This window comes from Ptychodera flava, chromosome 1, assembly GCF_041260155.1.
Source record: "Ptychodera flava strain L36383 chromosome 1, AS_Pfla_20210202, whole genome shotgun sequence".
Taxonomy (NCBI): Eukaryota; Metazoa; Hemichordata; class Enteropneusta; family Ptychoderidae; genus Ptychodera; species Ptychodera flava.
The window spans coordinates 58,418,791-58,442,186 of record NC_091928.1 but is presented as its reverse complement, the minus strand read 5'-3'; the positions used below and the strand labels follow the sequence as shown (position 1 = coordinate 58,442,186).

General features: G+C 35.7%; 1 protein-coding gene across 1 annotated transcript; it reads right to left on the bottom strand.

The window, feature by feature from the left end:
- Window positions 1–19,395: 19,395 nt before the first annotated feature.
- LOC139144333 (glutamate receptor ionotropic, NMDA 1-like) lies at window positions 19,396–22,103 on the bottom strand. The gene is made up of 3 exons (XM_070715063.1): window positions 21,887–22,103; window positions 21,159–21,304; window positions 19,396–19,665 (listed from the first exon to the last, which is right to left on the bottom strand). The coding sequence occupies exons 1-3, from the start codon at window positions 21,975–21,977 to the stop codon at window positions 19,453–19,455; spliced, it is 450 nt and encodes a 149-aa protein (XP_070571164.1). The 5' UTR covers window positions 21,978–22,103; the 3' UTR covers window positions 19,396–19,452.
- Window positions 22,104–23,396: the final 1,293 nt, after the last annotated feature.

Sequence of the window (23,396 nt, the reverse complement as noted above, 5' to 3'; positions counted from 1 at the left end):
GTCACCGGCGGCAAATCGCCGTCTGACACAGGTCTTGCCGCCGCCTGTTTTCCCCATTCAAGGCCTGCAATAATGATCTTTACACACGTTTTGAATTCTTTCCTGTCCCAATTCTACCGTTGGCTGCGCTGTGCTACAGAGGCGCAGTCCCTAAGGCTCGTTGGTAGCCGATTTCTGATTGGTTTCAATCGGTACTGTCAAAATGCTTTGCGTGTTGTGATTGGTTTTCGGACGTACACGATCGATATGGCGACGAAAAGAACGACAGCCACGTTGGATGTATGGGTCCAAAAGACCCCGAGAGGCTTACACTAGCTTTGGAGATAAAAGTAATGTCAATATTTGTAAATCATTTTATTTTCCTGAGGAATTTCAGTGATCGGGGGTTCAATCCATCAATGGTAATAGCATGCAATGCAGATTTCACGCCGCGTCTGAGCAAAATGCCATAGCATTACGTGTATTTAGCGACTGGAATTTTTTATTTGTTTTCCCGTTTGCAGATCGTGAACGCTCTTTACAATGAGTAAGAATCGTTTACTCAGCGCAAAAAAAACTTTGAGGGGATTGACTCAATTTTTAGTGAGTTTTGACTACCACTGAATTTGTTTGCACCAAGCCGCCGTTCCATGAAATGTATTCTTATGGTAGTACATGCTGTGTACTGTGGTTGTTTCGAAGGCCCGAGTATTGAAGTTTGATAAATATTTTCCGACATCCGAAATCTTTCCTCAAAAGCAAATATCAGTATTCCGATCCTTCAAAATCATTTACCAAGACCAAAATTTTTGTAATGTTTAGGGCAATCAAAAATTTTTGGCTAGACTTGACTATATACTTTCGCGGTATCTTGCACGTACGCATACGGCGGTAAACCATGTTTTGAATATGGATATATCATGCATGTAGTGAGCCTACCCACTTGGCCGGCGTGGGTTTCGACAAAACTCTGACTACTGTGAGGGATATCAGAATAGATAGTCATCAGGAGAAAAGATTTGATCGTTAACTTTCACGCGCAAGGATTTACTACGTAAATAATCAACATACTGTCAATCTTGTCGATTGAGAGGCCGACGGACAACGATGCCACGCAATTTCATTAGCGGATGTAAACTTTCGTATGTAATTGTTTGTATGACGTAGCGTCTACTCAAATTGTCTCTGGTACTGGTCTCGTATTTACCCCATTACATTTGTAAATTTTCACACTGGAAATTCATAGCCGGTAACTCTGTGGAGAGGTCTTGAAACAGACAAAATAAAATTACAGCAGTATCAACCAGACGCAGATCGGAATTTTTTGTCGTGACGTTAATATGGTCACATCAGTTTTGCAGAGGGGACAAGATTTTGTTTAATTCTAATACGATTAGTACGATTAGCTGTTATTGAATGAGAACGTATTACAATTATTGAATTACTTTCTGCAGATGTTGTTTCTCAAGAAATAGTTTCTGCAGGTGTAGTTTCTAAAGCTACATCTGAAGGAATAGTTTTTGCAGATGTAGTTTCTGAAGCTACTGTTTCATCAGCCTGAGAATCACACAATATTGAGGTATTGTCAGCTGGTACTGCCATACAAGCCTTGGGCTTGGATGAGTACTCCAGTGATTCTGATTATGGTTCAGATTATGATCTTTATTAAGCAGGTTGTAATTCAACAGAATTTGTATGCAAATAATAATAACCTGGTGTATCAATAAAAATATAAACTCTGTAATACTTCTGTTGTCTTTCATAATTTATTTCACAAGATTCAATTTCATGTTACTTTTGATACTTCAGTTATAATAAACTTGACAGTAAATTGCCCTCAAAAATGCCACCACAGGCCACCAATTGAAGATGAATAATTAGAAAAGCTTCAGCTTCAGGAGGGGGGACACCCCCCTCCTGGCCTCCCCCCGTGTGCGCTTGCGCGCACGCCTAGCTCCGCTTCGCTCCGCACAAGGCTGTACCCTCCTGTTCTTTCACTTGTACCCTTCTATTCTGAAAAACATTGACAGCCCTGGGTAAATTGTCACATGGCCAGAGATTTGTGATGTAATACTTAGCTGTTGCAAACACATTATCTTTGATGTGATGAGAGGCCACAGATGTCGCCAATGCAAACCCTATGACAATTTTAATATTTGCTTGTTCAGCTAAAATTTTCAAATTTCAAAATAAGATTCATGTGAGAGTAGCCATTTACGACAAGGTTTGTCTTTTTCCACCCACTCTAAAGCCCCTCTCAGTTTTGGGGGAACTAATGTGACATTTAATTTCCTTGCATCTTTGTCTTCCTCTTCTGAAACATTCAAAACAGTGCAATAAATGACAAAACCTAACGAATTGAAAAGTCGGGCAAGAAGGCGTACAGCAGCTGGAATACCACCCTGGAATGGAGATCCCCACCTGTCACTGATTATCAAGACAGCAGGCTTAGGATTGAGTTTTGTCTGGTGATGATCCATTTCAAAGCTGGTAAAAAGAGAACAAATCATTATTCAACTTCAGGTCTATCGATTGGCTATATCATTGCTGGGGTCATGCATGAATGAAAGTAACATATTGTTTACTGCAAAATTTTAAATCACAAGAATCGACTAATTTGAAATTGATATACTTTAATGCCAATATCCATGTGATAAACCAGTCTTTTGAAATCTTTCAAGGATATTGCATATAAGATGATAGAAACACAATGTACTTCATGCCCCTCCTCTGTAATGAAAAAATAATACAATGTAATCAATACAATTTTCTCTTGAACTGAACCAGTGCATGACTCCAAACATTATTGTGACTTCAAAGTTCATCATCATTTGGATTTAACCAGTCCATGGCACATAAAATCAAATATATCTGAAACAAGTATATCTTAGCTTATTACTAATAATGAGAAAGAATTGTGCAATTACATCAACATTTGCCCAAAAGAGGCAGTTGGTCGTGTGAATCTATAAACTTAATTTGAAAGCTGTAGGATTAGTTTTTTAGTCCACGCGGATGAAGTCCGGCGGGGACTTATAGATTGGCTCCCGTCTGTACGTCCGTCCGTCCGTCCGTCATCAACAGTTTCTCAGACACTGCTGAACCAATTTTGTTCAAACTTGGCACAAAGGCAGAGCACTATGACTACAGATGCACGTCGATTTATTTTGTGATACTATCGAATTTGGCCGCGAGGCGGCCATTTTGTTGCAATTTTTCATGTCTTTGGACCATAACTCAGACATCCTTGAGCAGATTCTGTTCAAACTTGGCACAAAGGCAAACACTATGATAATGGCTTTCATATCCATGTCAAAAAATTTTGCGATTTGATCCAATATTGGCGCGAGGCGGCCATTTTGTTGCGATTTTTCATGTCTTTGGACCATAACTCAGACATCCTTGAGCAGATTCTGTTCAAACTTGCACAAAGGCATAACACTATGGCCTACATGTGCATGTCAAATTAGTTTGCGATACGATCCAATATGGCCACGAGGCGGCCATTTTGTTTGCGATTTTTCGTGTCTTGGATCTTTCAATTCTTTGAACCATATCTCAAACATCCTCGAACCGATTCTGTTCAAACTGGCACAAAGGCATAACACTATGGCCTACATATGCATGTCAAATTATATTGCGATACGATCAAATATGGGCGTGAGGCGGCCATTTTGTTGCGATTTTTCATGTCTTTGGACCATAACTCAGACATCCTTGAACCGATTCTGTTCAATTTGGCACAAAGCAAAACAGTATGCCCTTCATATGAACACTAATTTATTACGTGAACTGATCCAATATGGCTGACAGGCGGCTTTCTTTTTTGCAATTTTTTCATGTCTTTGAACCGTAACTCAAACATCCTTGAACAGATTTTGTTCAAACTTGGCACAAAGGCAAAGCATGTACTATGGCATGCGTATCAATTAACCTTGCGATAGGATCCAATATGGCTGTAGAACTGCCATTTTGTTGGAATTTTGCATGTCTTTGAAGCGTAATTCAAAGGTCATTACCGGTACACCATTTTGTCCAAACTTAGCACAAAGATCAAGCACTATGGCATACATGTCAATTTACTTCGTGACATGTTCCAATATGGCTGCCAATTTGTCATTTTTTCCAATATCGCTGCCCAATGGTCATTTTTGGATTTTTCATGTCTTTGAGGCTTAATCATATGCAAATATTCCTTAACCAATGTTGTTGAGACTTGGTACAAAGATAAAGTACTATGGCATACATATGCATGTCTACTAATTTTGTGCTATGATCCATATGGTGGTGACAATAGACAGCCATTTGATTTCAATTTTGGTGTAATTTTTTTATGTCTTTGAAACATAAACATAGGTCACTGTCCCTCGATGGACTGATTTTGTTCAACGTCATACGAAGATAAAATACTATGGCTGAATTCTTGTGCACATTAATTTGTTTCATTATACGATTCGAAATGGCTAATGGCTGATTACAACAACATACCCGATCCCATAGCATTTCGAAAATTCCAACAAAACCATGTGTATAGTATGTGCCGTCATGACACTAGAGGCAGTGAGGGCATCGTTATGTATGATGTAATCAAAAGTTCCTTCAGTGGTCATTACCGGCAGAGATGAGTCATTTATTGAACGTTCCTCACATTACTTTATTATGCAAGTCACAGGCCTGATGCACCCGTTGCATCAATGTCATTCCACAGCGACCTAGACCACAGCTACCTAGACACCAAAGATTATAACAAAATGGACAAGCGGGGACTGTGTCATCAACGATGAGTTTTTTGTGATTATAGTACATGTGTGTGCTGACAAAAATAAGAATATTAATTACCCTTTAAAATTTCATGTTCAAGTTTCATAATAATTTTAACAACTAAAAAAATGTGTCACCACAAGGAACCTGTTGAGAATCTTTGAAACCTGTGAAACTAGTGGTTTGGTAAAAATGATTAGAAATTGATAGAATTGTCATTCACTATTTAAATAATATAATATCTTCATCATTTGAACATATGATATTAAGGTTTGCATCAAAAACCTGAAAGCTAAACCTGACACCTATTGAACAAGCAATTCCTGAAGAAAAGAATTTACAAAAATACCGACAAGGAAAGTGTGCTCATATTTGGTTTGAATTGTTCCATTCAAGAAACATTTAAACTAGAAAAACAAGAATGACAAAGGTAACTACTGTCTGAAACTTTAGGTACTGGAGGTCAACTTTAGCAACATGAATAGCAGAGGATTTCAGACGGTCCCTCTTAGTTTGAGCAGGTCTGCCAATATGTAACAGTTCATGAACAATGACAGAAAATGACTCAAAAGCTGTTTCAGTTACTGCCACCACTCCTACCAATAGGTACACAGCATACAAACGAGTTAGAGATCATAAATGCGCTGACTCAGATGTGTAGGCTGTTTCAGTTACTACCATCACTCCTGTACATTTGCAGGATTTCCCCGTTTTCTTACCTCATTTGCATATTTTTGACACTGACATGTTCATTTGAACAATGTCACATCTCAACCTCTGGGTCTACCTGTATACCAAATACTGAGACGGTAGGTCTGGCGGTTTGGCAGCTTTTGCGTCGGACGGACATTCAGCGGCACGCTCATACATACATACATACATACATACATACATACATACATACATACATACATACAGACTCCACTGACTCACATGTAAGCTCTTTTTGGTATATATATATATATATATATATAATATATAATATATATTTATATATATTTATATATTTATATATATATACCACATTTATATATATATATATATATATATATATATATATATATATATATATATATATATATATATATATATATATATATATTAAATATGAGCTAAAAATGACAAAATCTCGTTATATACAAATTTTATCGGCAACTTGGGTATATGTCAAATGAATTGTGTAGATAAACATGCCAAATATGAAAGTAATAACCCTGTTCAGAGAATTTTTTTTTGAAAATAATGAAAAATCATATTTTTTTTAATTTATGCAAGACTCATTTATGAGATCTACTTAAATCTACATAATCATCCAAATATTCCTTATTTGATCTTCAATTATCAAACCTGCAAATCATACATAAATTGAACTTGTGTTCCCAACCAGGCAAATCAGACATTCACTAAGTTCAATAGACTGTAAGTACCGTAAGTATATAAATGTAAACTTTCGACTGCATGCTCTCTTCAATACTAACTGTAATGAATCATAGAAAGCCCCTTTTTCATTTATTAAATAGCTGTAAAAAAAGTTCACAAATGCCTGATTTTGATTAAGTTCAGAAGAGAATATACCAGTAGGTCATAGACTGATCAACAAAGAGAATTATTTGTGTTTCCAAGAACAGCCACGAGAGGAAATGCTGCGTAAGCAACAATGAATTTAAGTCACCTGACCTGGAGCAGTGCCAAAGCTTTATCTGCATAATGCAGAGGACACATCTATTGGAACATTTTTTAAATATTTTCTTTGAAATCTAATATGTTTATGTGTATTAAATATCTTAAGTTTGGTCATTCATTATTCTATTTTTCACTCAATCTTTATTTTAAGGTGGAGCTGCATGTAGCCAACAGTTTTTTTATAAGCAATATTTCTCATTAAAGTTGACAAGAAAACCCTTCATACTATATATTTTCAAAAAGCAGAGACTCTATAGTTTAATATGGTGGAAATGGTTTACTCGAAGGATGAAGTGGGTATATATTTCGGGTAAAAAACCTCAATTCTCATATTAATGATAAAATTAAGATGGGGGCTTTGGTCTCACTCACCTGCTGTCCTGGTCTCAGGCCAATAATTGACTTGGATCAAACGGTTTATCTTTCAAAGGGACAATGTAAACTGATACCATTATATCATCTTCGGAAGACAGGAGGGAAACTTTTGTTTGTTATAATTATGATATATTTTACATTCCATCAAATTTGCCAATATTTTACATAGATATTTTTTGAATGTGGGCTGATGTGAAAAAATGGGACCTTCAGAATGTGATTGAGAGTGGTAATAAGAATATTCGTATTGGAGGAGATTCAGTGTACTTTAATGACTTGTTCACAAATGGTTTCATGTACGTTCACGATATTTTTACTTAGGATATCTGCCCATTATACAAGAAAATGTTAACATTTTACGTCATGCAAATTTTACAGAAAATATGATTTTTAAGCTTTGGTGTTTATCGAAGGCTACTCCTATTGAGCTCAGAGTGACATCGTCGGAAAATAGATCCTTAAATGCACCTTTAAAACAATACTTACATCAAGGGGATGAATATTATGACTGTACAAAAATCACTACTAAACAGTATTATGAGATAATATTACTAAAACATCTTAAGAAAACGGAAGCAAGAAAATATTCTGTGATACTTTTACTCTGAGTAATGATGATTGGGTCAAACACTGTCGTATCACAAAACATGTGATAACTGAATCGTCAGTGAGATGTTTTAAACAAAAGATGCTAAATAATTTGATTTTTACAAATGATAGTCTGTTTAGAATGAATGTTGTAGAGTGTGTAATTTTGCCATGTATCAATTCAAGCAAAAGACCATCTCTTTATTGGTTGTAGATATTCAAAAGATTTCTGGGTGCATGTAAAAAGTTATTTTTCAGAAATGTAAATATCAATTTAACCAGACGTGTAATTTATCTGGGTATCCTCAACCATGACAAATTAGTGATGGTAAACTACATTATTTTGCAAGCTAAGTTCTTTTTGTATACCCGTAAGCAGAATAACAAAATACCAACTTTTGAGGCACAAGTATGTAATTGAGTGTAAAGCAGTTGATGGTGTAAGTAAGCAAAGTAAATTTGAAGTTAAGTGGAGTGAAATAGAAAATTTTGTAAAGCCTAATTAGGCTGTTTTTTTTCTGTTGTTTTTGTTTTGTTTTACTTTTTGTTTTGTTCTGTTTTATAAGTAAAAATAAAAATAACATTTTGTTAAAAAAATATTAATGATAACATTTAAGTCAAAAACTTTACACTAGTTTCTGAAATGTAATACTTCACTTGAAAGAAGAGTACATGTCAAAAAAACGACTATTTTATTAATGCATTATCTATCCTCACTCTAAAATGGCAGAGGTTGAAAGACTGACACTAAAAATTGATTAAAATCATGATTAACAAAATTAAAATGCCTCTTATTCAAAATATAAGAATTTTATTGCCAAAGAAATAGCCATTTTGTTATAAAGCATTTAAAGAACATATTGTAAAAATTTCAGAAAATTTGACCCAGTCAGAGTGGAGTTAAATTCTTTGTAAAGTTTGAAATTGGGAGGGAAAAAAGCCAGGAATCGGGTGATTTGCACAAATTTGCATAAAGTAGCACATTTTCATTCATCATGCAATAAATTAAGACTTCTTCACCATGCAATTCACGACTTGACAAGCTAAAAGGTGAACCCAACCAATATTTTTATCTTGGGTCAACGAATTAATTAAAATTGAATGAATATTTGCAAAAAGGTGATTTTTGAGCAAAACACGCTGTGTTGGGTCCCCCTTAAACAAATAAAATAACAATAAAAACACACTTTTTGCAAGTGAACTTGATTAAACTAACATGTGTTTCAGAGCTTGGTTAATTATTGCAGACAGTCTTAGGTTGCCATGTGATATTATAAATAGAAAACATCACATTTTATTTCATCAACAACGTTAATATGTGATACTGATTAATGGAGGTTACCAATACATTCAGGTTGATTATTGAAGTTACAATTAATGAGTTAGTTATAATAGTTTGATTGTAATCTATAAGTCATACACAAACTTTTAAGTTTGAAGATCTACAATTTCGCAGTATGATACCTGAACAATATTTGTGACAGCCTATTTATGCCTTTAGCCAGAGGGATAAATATGTTTTGTTGATTACGAGATTTAGCACTCAATTTAAATGTGATCTACATAATGTATAAAATTTCAGGAAAGAATTTACAATTATAGTTCCACAAATCATGACAGAAGAGGTATAGGGAAATTGCAGATATATTCTTCCTTCAAAGATTTCCAGATAAAGTGAATGCAAATCTTTGAAATGTATATTGAAGGATGTACGTGCTTGATTAGTCCCCACGGACCCGGTCCGGGGGAGTTATAGGTTTGGTCATGTCCATGCGTCCGTCCGTCCGTCCGTCCGTCCGTCCGTTCACGCAGATATCTCAGAGACCCCTGGAGTGATTTCATTCAAACTTAAGGATTACTTCCTATGTCATACAGATGCACGTCGATTTGTTTGTGATACGATCCAATATGGCTGCCAGACGGCCATTTATTGCGATTTTTTCATGTACAGAGCCATAACTCAGGCATGTTTCAACTGATTTTATTCGAAGTTGGTACAAGGACATTGATCAATATGTCATAGATATGCACGTCAATTTTTTTTGTGATACGATCCAATATGGCTGCCGTGCGGCCATTTTGTTACAATTTTTTCATGTACAGAGCCATTACTCAGGCATGTTTCAACAGATTTTATTCAAAGTTGGTACAAGGACATTGACCAATGTCATAGCTATACACATCAATTTGTTTTGTGATACGATCCAATATGGCCGCTGTGTGGCCATTTTGTTACGATTTTTTCATGTACAGAGCCATAACTCAGGCATAACTCAACTGATTTTATTCAAACTTGGTACAAGGACATTGACCTATGTCATGCACATGCACATTGATTTGTTTTGTGATACGATCCAATATGGCCGACGTGTGGCCATTTTATTACATTTTTTCATGTCCAGAACCATAACTCAGACATGTATCAAGCGAATTTATTCAAAGTTGGTACAAGGAGATTGACCAATGTCATACATATGCACATTAATTTGTTTTGTGATACGATCCAATATGGCTGCTGTGTGGCCATTTTGTTATGATTTTTTCATGTACAAGCCATAACTCAGGCATATCTCAACCAATTTAATCAAATTTGCTACAAGGACATTGACCTTAGTGTCATACATATGCACATTTATTTGTTTTGTGATACAATCCAATATGGCCACCGTGTGGCCATTTTATTACAATTTTTTCATGTCCTGAACCACAACTCAGACATGTATCAAGCAATTTAAGTATTTTTATCACAGACCTAATGAAGAGGACTCTATCCTTTCTGAGGACCTGTAATCAAAGTACCCATTAACAAGTGGGGATCAACGATGACTTGTTGTATTGTATCCTAACACAGAAGCTTGTGGTCCAGTCACTGTGAAGGCCACTGTATACACAAAAAATACCGCAATTATACGGTGTCGCTCAAATTTGATCAGAATTGGTACATACCAGTATGGGTACCAAAGATCAACAATAAATGTTGTTTCTATCTGTTCAGTGCAGGAAAATTCTACGTTGATGTTATGACAATGATTTCTGCACAGTACAACCAGAAAAACAACAAGAAATATTTAAACCAGAAAAACAAGAATGGCAAAAGTAATTAAGGTCTGAAACTTTAGGTACTGGAGGTCAACTTTAGCAACATGCATAGCAGAAAGGCAGCTAGCCCCCCTTAGTTTGACCACAGACGGTCTTCCTCCCCTCTACTGATGGTCTTCCTCCCCTATGTAACAGTTCAATGACAATGACAGGAAATTACTCAAGTCAGTGGAGTAAGCCTGTTTCAAGCCTGTTTCAGAATTTCGCTTTTTCTTACCTCATTTGCACATTTTTGACACTGATGTGTTCATTTGAACAAATTCACATCTCAACCCCTACATCTACCTGTACACCAAATACTGAGATGGTAGCTTTGGCGGTATGGGAGCCTCTGTGTGTGACGGACATACATCCGCACATACCCACAAATATACAGACATAGACGCCACTTAGACTCATCATATAAGCTCTTTTTGGTATTTATATATAAAACCAAATATGAGCTAAAAAAAGATTGCCCAATCTTTCTTGAGCATGTGTCCTTCGCAGTGTATCGAACCTCAAGTGATTGTGTAACCAGAATAAGCCATACTGTGCGTCACTTATGTAGACAAAGTGCCTGTGACGCAGGTACATTTTTTGATTTACACATAAAGATGTGTCGACATTTCTACAGTTCGTCAAATTGACACTCTTTGTCCAGAAATATGTTTGTTTAAGGGCATGTGCACATTACTTGATGGAGATCATATTAATCAGCATTATAATTATTGTACGGCGTCTTTTGCAATTTTACAAAAAGCTCAGCCGACCGTAAAATGGCTGCAAAACATAAAAGAGGCTATGTATACTTACCAAATGTAGCTATCACACATACATGTACCGGGTACATATGCTATGATCCACAATCACACTTTGGATTTCTAATTTGTTGAAAGACAAAACTGGCATACAGAAATAAACTAACACAGTGAGCGGCTTAGGTTTTGAAGTACAATTGAGGTAAATATGGCGACGAGAATGCGACAAACAATGTCTGTATCACATGACTTGGAACTTGGTCAAAGGCCAATCGGCACCAGATATAACAACACTTATGGCTTGGGTTGGAGTGTATGTCTGACCTATTTAGCATAGTGAAGTCAGTTTACCATATTTTTAGGATATTGTCATTGAGTTTTGGAGATCAATAAATCCCTCATAGCCATACTAGGTCTGAAGTATAAATGTACCACAGGATTTCAGGCAAAAAACAGTGTGTTTATTCTAAAGGAAGTAATAGCTATGAGGCTTAGACAAATTTTTCCAACGTTGCCTTGCCCATAAGACCAAGTGGGCGAAACAACACACAATGATTTATAATTCTCCTTTACTGAGATCAGATTGTCATGTTGGTACAGATATAATGCCTGTATAGCAACAAAAACTTTCAAGGTGTTTGACATTGCCAAACTTTCCTTAAGTAATTGTTTTGAATTCTATTTCAGACTATCATGCTGATCTAAGGTCCTAGGTGGTTATTACTCACGTACACACACATGTACATGTAGTTTAATACTTGACTTGCCAACAACCATGGTAACCAAATTTTATAATATTATTTCAGTCATACTATAGTGAGACATGTACTGAGATATAGTATTTGCTGTGAAAGTATAAATATTTCTCATAATTACGAGAAAGTTAAACATATACACCTGTATGTAAATGCTTTAAAAATGACATTACATTCATATTGTCATGCTGGCGCAATCTTGTTAATTATATACTTGAATTATACTCCCAGGTATATGTATATAAAATTCTTAATGCATTGAAATTCAGCTATTTTGTCTTTCATTATAAATGTAGATAACAGAGATTCAATACATTAACATTTGTCCAGTGGATAAAACACCTGTTGTTTCAGAGATTCTAGCTCTGCTACCACAAGTCAATGATTATTTATGTTGGTCACGTACAGAAACATACCACTTCTTGTTTGTTAACAAAAGAAGTATTGTTAGACAGTTCACCAGGCTGCCTTATCCTTATACATGAATAGATTGAGGCTGACTCTATTTGCTGTTGGCTGATTCTTTGTCTAAATACCGGTACATGCTTTTCATCTGCATCTGTATATTTGTAGAAAATGCTTTAATAATTCCACTCGACAATTAGCAATAAATGATATGTGCACACAATGGATTTATAACAGCATTTCTGTTTAAAAAACCAACATCAGCTTAGGCTTCATGTAAGTACCTTTTTCAAATTTCTTTGATCATTATAAAGCTTGCATTACAGTTTCACTTCAGATCATATATAAATAATTTAGAATGACAATTACAATTTAGCATTACAATTACTAAAACATAAATCAGGAACCATGAATTTTCAGGTATAGCCACAAAATGTCATAGCAATATATCACACAGATGTCAGTGAAAAGACGGTAAATGATCTATCGGAAATCAAGACCAATTAAAGCAAAATGGCATCAATGACACTTTTCTCATATTTGATTAGATGTGGCAGACCCGAGTGAGTGTACAGCGCATATGATATTTATTAGCTTCTATAGGTTTAAGCTTGTAAACTAATATTCATAATGTCAAGTGCATTTAACCTCATTGTGATGCAGAGTCCATCAAATACAAATGTACAAAGGCAAAGTATGTAACATGTTCCAATGGACACATACATATATACCGGTATGTTACCATGCAGTCTGACAGCCATCAAACTTCATGACACAATCTACTAAGTAAGTATGTACGTCCACTTGTGATATTATGAGGTTATTACGAAAATACCGCAAAGGATGCACGAGGACATTGGCGCAGCGTATCGCCCGACGCGAAGCAGAGGGCGATGCGCTGCGCCAATGTTCGAGTGCATCCTTTGCGGTATTTTCGTAATAACCTTATGTACCAGTACATCTTACATTCCTGATCGGGGCATCAAAATGTCGGAGTAATGACCGTTTTCGTGCAATGTCAACAATTTTTCTTCCGATTTTATCGCGCCAGTGTGGAACGCTACCTCGGACGCGCTTCTGCAAGTTTTGGAGTGTGTGCACTACACACATACGTACCTACGTACAGAGCGCGCGCGAGACTTGTTCTGGCACTCGTCCAAGGGGTTCCTTGAAACCGTCCTACAGTGAACGCGCAGATACAGCCGCAGGGAATGGGGCGCCTTGAAACCGTACGTGTTACGGAACGGGCGCGACTTCCATACGGCTTTTTTAGCGCATGCTAAATTCTATTGTTCTCGATGGTAGATGTATAATAATGTATTGTATGGAATTAATGTAAACAATATATTGATCAAGCGGTAATTAATATTTGAGAAAACTTATTATTGGCTTGAAGGTCTTTGGTTGTGTTTCTGTATTAATCATTGCCAACATGTGCACCATATTTAAACTTTTGCTGCTCTTTAACATACTTTTGGTAAATGATAACTTCATTTAAACAAATTCCCATTTACGATTTCGCAAGCACCTACACACCAAATACAAACTTAAGGTGTAATGTGCGACAGTTCTCAAGTTTTTGAAATTCGACCAGATAATTCAAGAATGAGATGTTTGACATTTTTGCCCAAAATACCGTATCGCAAAACTTGTCAAAATTTGTGCAACACTGATATAGATCATCCCAAAAAATCTTCATGTCAAATTTTGAAGCAACCAGATCAGTAGTTTCAGAGGAGTGTTTTTTACAAAAAGAAGACAAAAGTGCCCCAAACTACAAATATGCAAAGTTCACCACAATTTAAACAATTAAACTCAACTAAGGATGACCGGGAACATGCTTACCAACTAATCTTTCAAATTGATTGGACGTGGTTTCAGAGATATTTACCAGCCAAACTGGGAATAATTGCCCAAACAATGCAAATATTAAAGTTTCACAATTTGAATACATCTGACCATGCATACCAAGTTTCAAAACAATTGGATAAGGGCTTTGCAGAGATGGTTTTTAGTCAAACACTGGAAAAATTGCCCCCCCCCCAAAAAAAAAAAATTTCACTATGATTTGAAAAAAAATGTTTACTTAGTTTCAACCAAATCTGAACTCATTTGCATATCTTTGACACTGACATGTTCAAATTGAACATATTCAGATCTCCACTTCTAAGTACACCTGTGTACCAAATGGTTGGTGCAGTAATTATACAGTTCTTGAGGAAACAGGGAAATACACAGATATACTGATCTACTACAGTATATAGCTAAAGACCTCTTTGGTATAAAAACATTTACCTAATGTCAGCTAAAATTTCACAAAAATTCTTGTTTTGACTGTGTTTTCTATTTTAAGCTGGTATTTCAATATCCAGTATCCCCTTATGCTTCATTACAGTCCCACTTTTGGGTATCAGGAATTTGAAATCAATTCTGAACAACTGATTTTGCTTGTTTTCATTGTCCAGGTCCCGTATTCCACTCAATGTTCTTAGTCCAATACCAAATACCATGAAATCATACTACGGGGATAAGTGGGTCTAAGTATGTGATAATAATATTCACGTGTTTGGGAAAATATTGTGTTTTCTATAATGTAGAAATAATCATTAAATGATGAATTACTAAATGTGATGTCTGCACTTGCTTAGAAACTTTGGTGCAAATAAAGAATACCTCTAAGTTTAAACAAGTCATCGTTGATGACACAGTCCCCACTTGTTAATGGGTACTTTGATTACAGGTCCTCAGAGAGGATAGAGTCCTCTTCATTAGGTCTGTGATAAAAATACTTTTGAATAAATTCGCTTGATACATGTCTGAGCTGTAGTTCAGGAGATGAAAAAATCGTAATAAAATGGCCACATGGTGGCCTTATTGGATCGTATCACAGAACAAATCTATGTGCATATGTATGACAGACATCCAGCTCTATGGGTTTGCTCAGAATTAGATATATGCATAATTAATGAGGTACAGTATGAAGCATCATAAGGTCTCCCATCATACCATACATGAAGGGTGTACAACTTGTGGTTACTGAGTTATGGACAAATATGTATATTTGAGGTCAAAGGTCATCGAGGTCACGTGACATTTTGTCAAAATAATTGTATTGCTAAGTTATCCCAATATACCAAAAATCAGACCTCTAGCTCTATTGGCTCGCTCAAAATTAGATATGCACATAATTAATGAGGTACAATGTGTGGCGTCATAAGCTGTCCCATCATACTATATATGAAGGGTGTAGCACTTGTGGTTACTGAGTTATGGACAAATATGTATATTTGAGGTCAAAGGTCACCGAGGTCACATGACATTTTGTAAAAAAATATTGTATTGCTAAGTTATCCCTATATACCAAAAATCAGACCTCTAGCTCTATTGACTCGCTCAAAATTAGATATGCACATAATTAATGAGGTACAATATGTGGTGTCATAGAGTGTCCCATCATACCATACATGAAGGATGTAGCACTTGAGTTTACTGAGTTATGGACAAATATGTATATTTGAGGTTAAAGGTCACTGAGGTCACATGACATTTTGTCAAAAAAATTGTAGTGCTAAGTTATCCCTATATACCAAAAATCAGACCTCTAGCTCTATTGGCTCGCTCAAAATTAGATATGCGCATAATTAATGATGTACAATATGTGGCATCATAAAGTGTCCCATCATACCATACATGAAGGTTGTAGCACTTGTGGTTTCTGAGTTATGGACAAATATGTATATTGAGGTCAAAGGTCACCGAGGTCACGTGACATTTTGTAAAAAAAATTGTATTGCTAAGTTATCCCTATATACCAAAAATCAGACCTCTAGCTCTATTGGCTTGCTCAAAATTACATATGCGCATAATTAGTGAGGTACAATATGTGGCGTCATAAGCTGTCCCATCATACCATACATGAAGGTTGTAGCACTTGTGGTTACTGAGTTATGGACAAATATGTATATTTGAGTCAAAGGTCACTGAGGTCACGTGACATTTTGTAAAAAAATATTGTATTGCTAAATTATCCCCTATATACCAAAAATCAGACCTCTAGCTCTATTGGCTTGCTCAAAATTAGATATGCACATAATTAATGAGGTACAATTGTGGCTCATAAGGGTCCCATCATACCAAATATGAAGGATGTAACATTTGTGGTTACTGAGTTATGGACAAATATGTATATTTGAGGTCAAAAGTCACCGAGGTCACGTGACATTTTGTCAAAATGTCTGAGATATCTGCGTGAACAGATGGACTCACGGATGGACTCATGGACGGACATGACCCCATCTATAAACCCCCTGGACTTCGTCCGTGGGGACTAAAAACTGTGTCACTGCATCCTTTCTGCAATATGAATACGATGAGAAACTAATTTTATTTTTTTGCTTATCATGGGAGTCTAGGACTGCCTTATACATGGGAGTCTATGGACTGCCTTATACATGGGAGTCTATGGAGACTGCCTTATACATGGGAGTCTATGGAGATTGCCTTATACATGGGAGTCTATGGAGGTGAAAACTAAAAAGTCCTCTAACACGGCCAAATTTGATCGCATTGTGAAACAAATCGACGTGCATCTGTATGGGGTAGGGTACTGTCCTTGTGCAAAGTTTGAAAGAAATTGACCTGGGCATCTCTGAGATTTCTGCGTGAACGGACGCACGGACGCACGCACGCACGGATGCACGCACGGACATGACCAAACCTATTAGTCCCCCCGGACGGTGTCCGTGGGGACTAATTAGGTTAGCTAACTGATATTACTCAAATGACCTGTTGAGTTGAAACAGATAAATACAATTAATCTTAAAGTAACAAACAGATATTCACATTGTGAATGCACACACTTAAAATTACAATATTGAGCATTAATTGACCAGCTTTGATAATGCTGTGTAAAACTGTCCTTGTTGCAGTAGAGACAATATGGTGATGTCTCTTTCTGAAAACTCTTTCTGAAACTTTTAACATTCTATACAAAGTGATAAATGGGGTTTGGTATAATCAAGAACATGTGGAACGTAAACTAAGGCCAAAGTAATTAAATTCTTTGTTTTGCGTCCCACCCGCCTAGGTTTTGAAGGTTTTCATGAAAACACACACAGTGTATTTGAATAGGAAATTTGAGGACATAACCGCTTTGCTTTTCTGAACTAAAATTTTGTTACAATTTTGTATTTGCTGCAATCAAATTACATTGTGTTAATTTTCTTGTGTGTGTTTTTCATCCGCTTAGATGCGTACCTTTCCCATTTAGAGTGGACGCAAAACAAAGAATTTATTTAACTTTGGCCTAATTAATGTATGCTGATACAGTAGAGCATGTCATTGTCACTACAGTCTGTCTCATATCATGTACATTGATTTGGTTCATGGCACTACAGGTTGTAGGATCACTAAGCGTAGTTACAAAAACACTATGGCAGGCGTTAGGAGTCGCTGAATATACACAAAGTCAATTGGGTATACTCTGGAAGTGATATATTCCATTTTATTTATTTTTGTTTTCAAACAGAAGGCATACAGTTTATGTTCTTATTTAACATTACAAAATGCTGAGAAAGGTTTCAAGTCTAGATTATATATACTCTTTTTTTGCAGCTTATATTAAAGAAGATCCACAAAAAACTTGTAAAACCAAATTCCCCAATAAACTTTTATGTAAAGGTGAAACTAAAAGAGGAACTACAAATATTACTGTTGAATTGGTGTAATTTCAAATGGATCACTTCACTCTCTCACGATTTAATAATGGCTCTACTCTGTCTCATATAAACTGTTAAAGTTTAGTTTTGCCATCACTGGTATGTTTGATAACACCTAAACCTAAGGCTACCTTGGATGACAGTTTGAAAGTCGCAAGATGACCTAAATTATCCTCTGCTGGTTGGCAGTTTGACGTTTACAACACATACTAGCTTTAAACAGCTATTGTGGCTCACTGAATAAATGTCAAAGGTCACAACAAAGCAATGTATATAGGATACTTGAGGTTCTTCAACCACAAAAAAAACACAAAGAATGTGGCAATTAATCTATACATTTTCTTATGAACACACAAACTTCACATGATAAACTGAAAATACAACATCAACGACAAGTATTGAATAAATCTATAAATTGTGCTTTGATACTTAAGTGCCTTTTATACTTGTTTGTGGTGTTTGTTGTTTACAAAACAAATGTGTTAAGAATTATTTGTCTCCAAGGAGTGGTACTTAGATTAATTAACAACTTTCTGATTGACCTTGGTGGTTTGAAAGACAGATAAATAATTATGTACACATAGAAAATATTATATCCCTACAGTGTTTTTACAACTTTATTTCAAACTTTGCTGTTAGACAAACTATTCAAAATATTGAATACAAAATAGTCATTTGGTAAATAACTTCTGAGATAAATAATTTCACTTGTCCACAATTGTTCAGAATTAAAGCAGGCTGCCTTCAATCATCTGTGACAGGGCTTGAACCCTGTTACCCCTGTTTGCTTGTGTGGAAGTCCATTGTTGCCACAGAAAACAATGGTTTTAGGCCTTACCACAGTGATGAAAGGGTTAACTTTGCCACTTTCTAAATTGTACTGATAGTTATCCTTAAAGCAGAACATGAATAAAAGTTGGTCAGAATAATGAACAAGGTAAACATCATCTTTGATTCAAGATTATCTTACCTTATATCACCTCTTAGTGTCAAGTTCAAGTCTATACATTTTATGGAAGCTGTATTAATATACTTTGAGGTGTTTGTTTATCTTGAATCTTCTAAAAGCTTTGGTCTTGTGTAATTAACTGGAGAACAAAAATAGATGCTGAAGAACAGCTAGTGCCTGTGAATTTTCAGCTCTGATTGATAGAAGTTATCAAATTCATTGCACTCATGGTGAGTATAACATTTTTCCACACATGAAATTTTCAAACCCTGACTCCAGCTGACCATATTCAGACTCTTGAGTGGCAAAGTACTCGGGCTTACTGTTCAGAAAATTTTGCTTATGAAAAATTTCTGCAAACTATTGATCAAACTCAATTCCACAATCTGTGCATTAATCCTTCACACCATGTTTTCCTCCATGACATGTTCATCTCTAGGTTTATGTCGCATTCCTTTAATTCTAGTATGCAGTGTTAGCAACGATGGCACTGGTTGATTTTCAAGGTCAGTTCCATTCAAGGATTGTGGTGATTGAGGAGGACTCTCTGCTTTTCCATTCTTCTTCTCTTTACCATCACCTTTTTTCTGCTGTTGACGTAAAGTTCTTCTTTTCTAAAAATAAAAAGACCACTTATACAGGGTTAGAATGTTGAGTACATTTTATTAGAATACAATGTGTACCTATACATCTACATGTAGATTAGTTGAGGTCTGGACTTTGATTAGTTTTCCACTGATAGCACCTACTATTGTAAACATACATGCTGTGTTGATGAGGTGATTAATCACAGTATTTTCACCACAGTATCTGACATTGTGCTGTTGGCAAGGTGGTTTGTCATGATTGTAGTCAAAACATATTTTACAACAGAAAGAGAACACCAAGGGCACAGCAAATAAAGAGACATGGGCATAATTATTTTTTAAAAATTTCCAAATTAAATGTATTTTTTTACAAACATTGCATATATATATAATCTCTTAGTTTTCAAACATAGTTAAAGGTTTATCTAGTATGACCTCATTCAGGTGAGTTCAATTTTAACAGGGTTTCAGTGTGGGCACATTTGACAAGAATACACTCTGTTTATCAAGATCAGTTAAGCTATAGACTTTGATACCTCTTCCTCTGATAACGCTTATTGTTGTAAACATACATGCTGTGTTGATAAGGTGACTAATCTCAATATTTCAACTATAGTGTGTAACATTAAATTCTCTTGGCACGCACTGGTTTCTAACAATTACATTCAAACATATCCACAACATATTAATATTAATAACCCAGCAAACACATTGTATAAACATGTTGCAGGATAAACAACTCAGGTGAAACAATTAATAAGCTGGAATTTTCATTTTCTACTAAAAAGTCCCATTTTTTCAAGTCAAATTCACTAAGGCACTTTATCAAATTATTTCATCAGTACATTTTACAATAACTGTCTAGGAAATATCCTTATCTCAATCTTTATTTCAAAGTCACTGACAATGACCAAATCCAAATGGTGTTCAATATGCTGAATATAAAATGATGAGTCACTAGGATTCCAGAGAGTCACATAACCAACATCAAAGAACAATCTTCTCAGTGAAATATTGTTGTACAACAATATCATACACACTAAGAAGCTGTTTCTTTCAGACTGATCTGATACTCATTTTTTCATACTTAGAATTATTGTAGACTTGATATTACAGCAACTCAATGTTGTTGTTCCCAAGGCTCCATGTAAAGGGCGCCCTCAATGGTAGCACTTGTATTTGCAAACACTGTGGATGTAAGGTATGAAGCTGTGTTCTTATTATCAACATCTTTTGAACAGAGTACAATATGGTGATGCTGTATGCATTGTGATTATGATATGTGAACTTATCAGCAAAAAAAAGAGGTAGAAAAAGAAAAAAGTTTGTTACGGTCTCATGCATCAATTATTCAACTGTATGGAAATCACTGATGTTATATATGTGATAGAAAGTTTATCACTTCAATATTTTTTTATTTTCTATGACTGCCATCAGTGGTTTTGAGACAATGAAAAAATCCAAAAGACAGTCATACAGAAGACACTTTCTCACAATGTTCTTTTCATCATATTACTAACCTCCACATTTCCTCTCCATTTTTCAGCAGCAGCCTTGGCTAGCTTAATCTGCTTCTCTTTCATATCTTGATGTCTTTTGTAGAAAATTTCAATGTACACTAGGAAGACTCCAGCAAAGATTCCACCAGCAACAAGGATAAACACACCTGATGGAACACAAGAGAAACTTTGACAGGTTGATTTGTAGTGCTTATACAACACGTACCAGTAAAATATTGCCAAGGTTCACAGACAATTGCCTCAGTGGAAATGACTTTTGCATATTAAGTACTTCAATAATCTGAGCACTTCATATAAGGCAGAATAATCAGTTGAATCACGATTCCTCCAAAAAACTACGGTCCCTCCACAAATGGGACCGTGGTTTTGTGGAGGGACTGTGTATGAACTAATAAAGTTGAACTATATACAACACGCCCTCTATGGCAGGTACAATAGCATCCTTCCTTTTTTCATTACCTTCCTTCTTGGGCATTGGACAAAACTCAAAAGTCAATGGTTTATAGCTTGTATAGCATTTGAGAATGCATATTTAAAATTCAGAAGTTTTTTGAAATATTTCAAAATCAGATTAATTTATTCTTCACTAGTATTTTTTATCATCTTTCAAGGAAATGCAGAGTTTTCATTTCATTTAGTAGACGTTTTTGTATACTTTTTATTTCTCATTAGAATGTTTAAATGTATACAACTTCAATCTCACACAGCAACACAATTGACTGTCTCACCTGCCATGTTTTTCAATCCCAGTGTTGCCGGCTGATTATCCTTGACATCACAGTGTTGGAATGTAATCCACTCGGAATCCAGCCTCTCCATGATTCCACTCTCAAGGAAATGTAGAATATTAAGGGATATCTTCTGGGCAAGTGGACTACCTTTCTTTGCTCCGATACCAAATCCAGATCGGCTGAACAACTCTCCGACAGTAACCAATTACAATCTCTGGCTGCTTCATAGTCCAGTACTGCTGAATCCCAGATGGATGCATCTAATTGTCTGAACAGAAAAGGCAAGAAAAACCATCTGATCTTTAAAGGACATTTACTTTCTTATCAATGTTTTGCCATTGCCATGTCGGTGTTTCACAAGTTTGCTGGTTGGACAAAACAGACTATATAGTTACAAGTTGTACATCAAGATTTTTCGTGTGATCATCGACAGGATAATTTTTTATTCAAAATGGGACATGGTAACAAAAAATGAATATCCACACGTCTTTTTGCACATGTCTTAATCTGAAAACATTTTTAGAGAAACTTGAGATAAATCTTGTTGGATAATTTTTTTAGAAAAGATTGCATTTTGATGGCCTGGATTTTTATTAACATGAACAGTAATCACAGCCATTCTAGGAAAGTGGGTATGCATTTTGATTCATGTGGACTCCCCACAAAACTACAAATCAGAGCAATAACATGGCTGTAGAGTGTCTGTAACCAAAATCACACACCATGAAGAATTGTCAGACACTTAGGTTTGCATAAAAAACAACCCTTTCCCCAACTTAACGGAATTCGCCTAAAATTCAGACAAAGTACACCAGAAATAGAAATTGTGTCCATTATTCATTTGTCAAAATGTGTAAAAATATGAACATCTGAAGAATCTTGAAAAGTTCATATCCTGTTTGTCTATCACACATTCAAAAAAAAGTGCTATTGCACAGAAGGTATGATTGAACTGACATCAGTACTGAAACATTCAGCTATAGAGGGCGCACTTTTATGTAGCATTGTTTTAAATATTTGCAAAGCATTACTAAGTCGTTGAAAATGTTCAACAAATATGAAAAAGCAACAGGTGCAAAGCTGAACAAAAAGAAATCCAAAGGTTTATGTGGGCTGGGAGTTTTAAAAACCGCACTGATTCAGTGGAAGGGATAGATTTTTCAAACAAGGTTTTACAGATCTTGGGAGTTGGGTTAGGAAACAGTAACACATCTAGAGAAAACTGGAAAACTGGAAAACAATTGCCTTAAGATTTGGAATACTAGAAATCTGTCATTTAAAGGCAGGGCAACAGTAGCTAATATGCTGGCTGCATCAAAATTATGGTACCTGGCATAATTTGATCACGTACCTAAGGAAATTATTAATGAATCAAACAGTAATTATGGAATTTTATTTGGAGAGGCAAACGAGAAGTTATAAAAATAGTGACAACGTCACTGTTCGCTCCCATATAGTTATCAAAACAAGTCAACAATTGTATGAAACATGGACATACATATACAGA